Source organism: Tenrec ecaudatus, chromosome 2, assembly GCF_050624435.1.
Source record: "Tenrec ecaudatus isolate mTenEca1 chromosome 2, mTenEca1.hap1, whole genome shotgun sequence".
NCBI lineage: Eukaryota > Metazoa > Chordata > Mammalia > Afrosoricida > Tenrecidae > Tenrec > Tenrec ecaudatus.
In genome coordinates, this window is record NC_134531.1 from 164,403,401 (window position 1) to 164,406,949 (window position 3,549).

The window sequence follows — 3,549 nt, forward strand, 5'->3', positions numbered from 1 at the left end:
TAGACTGTCACCATTTTATCGCAAGGATCACGTAGTGATTCGTTCCAGAAAAAAATATATTTTATCCATTTCCTCCCCTTTCCTGGGTTGCCAATCGGATTGGATGCTTCTCAAAAAAAAAAAAGAAGCCAGCCTACGATGATATCTAGCAGAAGATACCGACGCGAGACCCCAGCACACAAGTTTCCTCAGACTTCGGAAAACGCGGTTTTTATTAGTCAAGAGCATATATACTGCTTTGGTTAAGGTGGGGGTGGGGGGGGACAGGACTGTGAGTGGTCATACAGATTTGAGGTAGAAAAAGGATGGGAATAGGGATACACACACACCCGAGCACTCCAGGCACGGTAGGTAGGTAGTTTAAATACATAAAAACTTCCCGAGGGGGAGAGTTTTCATTTACAATGAAAAAAAAAAAAGCAAACTTTCCCTTGAAACTAAGTAGGAAGTGCAGCGACAAAAACAAAACGATATAAAATAAAAATACCCAACTTCTTGCTTTTGACTCTCTCCGGCCAGAAAATGATGGGTTGGTCTTATTGCCTTTTCTTGAGGGAAGAGGGGGTCCCGAGTCTGGAGGCAAAGCGGGAGAGGGGGGTGCTTGAGAGAAAGGGCCAGACTGCGGGAGTTAGGAAGACTTATGGATTCTAAATTCGCCCTGTGTCAGAGGGATGTGTAGATCCCCCCGTTTCGGTTCCGAAGTCCCTCTCTCCCGCATTCCTGCCTGTCAGGGTCGCCCTCTTGGTTAGGGGAGTGGATATAGATATATATATTTCTCTTTATGTATTAAAAAACGATTTCAAACTACATTGCACGTGAGATCCAAGTATGCGGTTGCAGACAACTCGGCAGCTCGTAGCAGAGGCAGAGGCTCCGCGGAACGTGTCCCAATGGCTGCAGGGACCCAGAAGCTAGCCTTCGCTGCTGCCTTCCTTTCTTTGCTGGCTCCAGGATGGACCCACCGTGGCCGGGGCCTGGGCCGAGCCTGTGCTCACTGGTTTAACTCCAGCGCCCAGACTTGCTGCGGCCAGCCGGTGCGCCCTTTAATCCTCTTCTCCCCCGGGCCCAGGGCCGAAGGAAAGCCGTCACGTTGCTGCTGCTGCTGCTGCTGGTGGTGCTGTTGCTGCTGTCGCCGCCGCCAGCGAACATACAAATACACAAGAAAAGAGTAGAGAAAGAATATTAAAAGTTTCTGCTCCAACCGCCGGAGCAGGAGGGGCGTGGGGGGTTGGAAAGAGTAACTGGGGGGCCTTTAAATAAGTGACGGATTTCGGTTTGCAAAATATGCAAACAGCCTCATAAATTTGCCCTTATGCGCCTAGTCCCTTTCCCTGTAGCTGGGATGGACAGGGCGGCAGCAGCTAGTTTGGTTAGGAGAATTCTCCATGTCATGTGTGGGGGGTGAGGTGTTGGGGGTGGGGTTGGGGGGCGGATGACCCGCTTCACACCCAAGGAGAGAAAAAGGAGGGGGGTCCATCTAGCCTAGAATCCGCCCCCTTCTCCCCTCCCTAGCAAGAATGGAACCATAGGTGCTGGAGTAGGGATCGCCCAAACGACGACGTCTACTCAGGCGGTTTAAACCTTTCCCAGGCTAGGGAGGGACACTTCCGGGTTTACGACGGCCCTGGGGGGCCGAAGAAACCCGTCGGGCTTTCCAGCCGCCTCCCGGGCGCGGCAGGCCTGGAGTGCACTCGCCCACCTGGCCCTGGGGTAAATCGTCTCCCGAAGAGGTTCCGTGCCCTGGGGCTGTGGGCAGGGAGCGTTCTCAGAAAGGGCTACCAGCCCTGGAGAGGAGAGGGTTGAGGACCGCCGAGTAGGACTAGCGACCCGCAAAGCAAGATGAAGAGGGTGACCCTTGCTGGTCGGCTACGTTTCCCCACGAAGCCACCTCGGAATCTTCCACCCCCAGGGGAGCGATGGGCGGCTTTCCGAAGGAGAAGCAAAGACCTGGCTTATGTTACACCCGCTCCACTCCACCTCTGACTGCTCGGGTGAGCAGTCTTGTCCAAGGCTTGCCCTACCCTGGGCCTGATGGAGGTGGACTGGCCTTCGCAGAGGCCCTCTGAAAGTAGTGAGTCCGTGCACAGCAATTCACACGCAGGCAAACGACATTAGTGAACTCCGCCAGGCGTTTTACCTTCCAAGGGAAAGGGTCTATGTACATGTTCTGGGACCCACAACTTTAGGAGGTTCTCAAATGGGGCCCTTACGATCCCCCCCTCCGAAAAGATCAAAATTGCATCTGCACTCAATCTTATACACTCGATCTCACAATACCAATAAATTACAATACCCCTCCGGACAAAATATCACACTTATGCGACCAGCTCGGAATTGCCCGCAGTTGCTAAACATCGTACGCACCCCCCAATCTCTCCTTCCGCTACTGGCACCGCCCGCTGCCGGGTGCTCTCGGCGCCGGTGCCTCCGACTGGAGCGCGCCGGGCCCCGAACTTACCAGCTCCCTTTTCCTCTTGCTCTCGCGGCCGCCATCAGCCTTCTTGAGCTCGGCCTTGAAGGCCTCCGGGTCCCCGCCCTGTGCGTCCTTGGCCAGCACGTCCATCAGGTAGGCGATGTAACTGGTGGCGAGGCGCAGAGTCTTGATCTTGGACAGCTTGGTGTCGGCTGGCACGTTGGGGATGCACTCGCGCAGCTCGGCGAACGCGCTGTTGATGCTCTCTGTCCGTCTCCTCTCCTTCTTAGGTCCCGAGCCTTTTCGTCGACCCAGGCGACCGCTGAGCGCCTCCAGCCGCGCTGGGCTCTGGCTGGGCCTGGCCTCGGGGCCGTAGGCGGCGGCGGCGGCGGCGGCGGCAGCGGTCCCGGCGGCGGTGGGCGGCGGCCCCCCAGCCGAAAAGTCCGGGGCAGCGTCAGCTGGGCTCAGCAGCCAGCTCTGAAAGTAGGGCCGCTCCTGGTGACAGCGCGAGGCTGGGCCGAAGAGAAAGGGCTCGTGGAGCATGGGGTGTGCGGGGTGCGGGTGGTGATGGTGGTGGTGGTGGTGGTGGTGTGCGTAGCTGCCCACGAGGTTCATGTTGGAGCGGCCCCTGGCCTGCGCCGCCAGTCCGATTAGCGCCGCCCCATGCGCCCCCGAGACTGCCGGGGCCACTTTAGACTAGAAGACCCGGCTCTGGTAGGCGCTGGCTTTGGGGGAGTCCTGGAACTCACAGCTTGCCGCCTTCTAGCCTGCTTCTGTCTTGGATCAGGACGCCAATGCTCCAAGACTTGTTTAACCCTTCTACCTCTCTACCCAGGTCTGGCTTATATACGGCCGTGGCTTTGATGTCAACCTCACCCTGGAGCCAATGGCAGCCGAGGGAAGAGAGGAAAGGGGGGTGAGGGGTGGTGGCCGTCCCTGATTTTACTCAGGGCTTTCGTCACTGGACTCTGGGCCGCCAGCAGGGACACAGAGGTGGCCCCGCCCCCATCCTATGATTCCCCCTTCCGGTTGAGGGAGGTGGGGGGCTAAATATTGGAAGCGAAGTGTTTCCAACGCCCTGCACCCTACACTCTATTTGCCATCCTCTCCCATCAGCGCCAAGGATAGGAATCTAG

At 57.2% G+C, this 3,549-nt stretch overlaps 1 protein-coding gene across 1 annotated transcript; it reads right to left on the minus strand.

The window, feature by feature from the left end:
* Positions 1–267: 267 nt before the first annotated feature.
* HAND1 (heart and neural crest derivatives expressed 1) lies at positions 268–3,143 on the minus strand. Its single transcript, XM_075543171.1, has 2 exons — positions 2,459–3,143; positions 268–1,096 (listed from the first exon to the last, which is right to left on the minus strand). Exons 1-2 carry the CDS (start codon positions 3,026–3,028, stop codon positions 992–994), a joined length of 675 nt encoding a protein of 224 aa, XP_075399286.1. The 5' UTR covers positions 3,029–3,143; the 3' UTR covers positions 268–991.
* Positions 3,144–3,549: the final 406 nt, after the last annotated feature.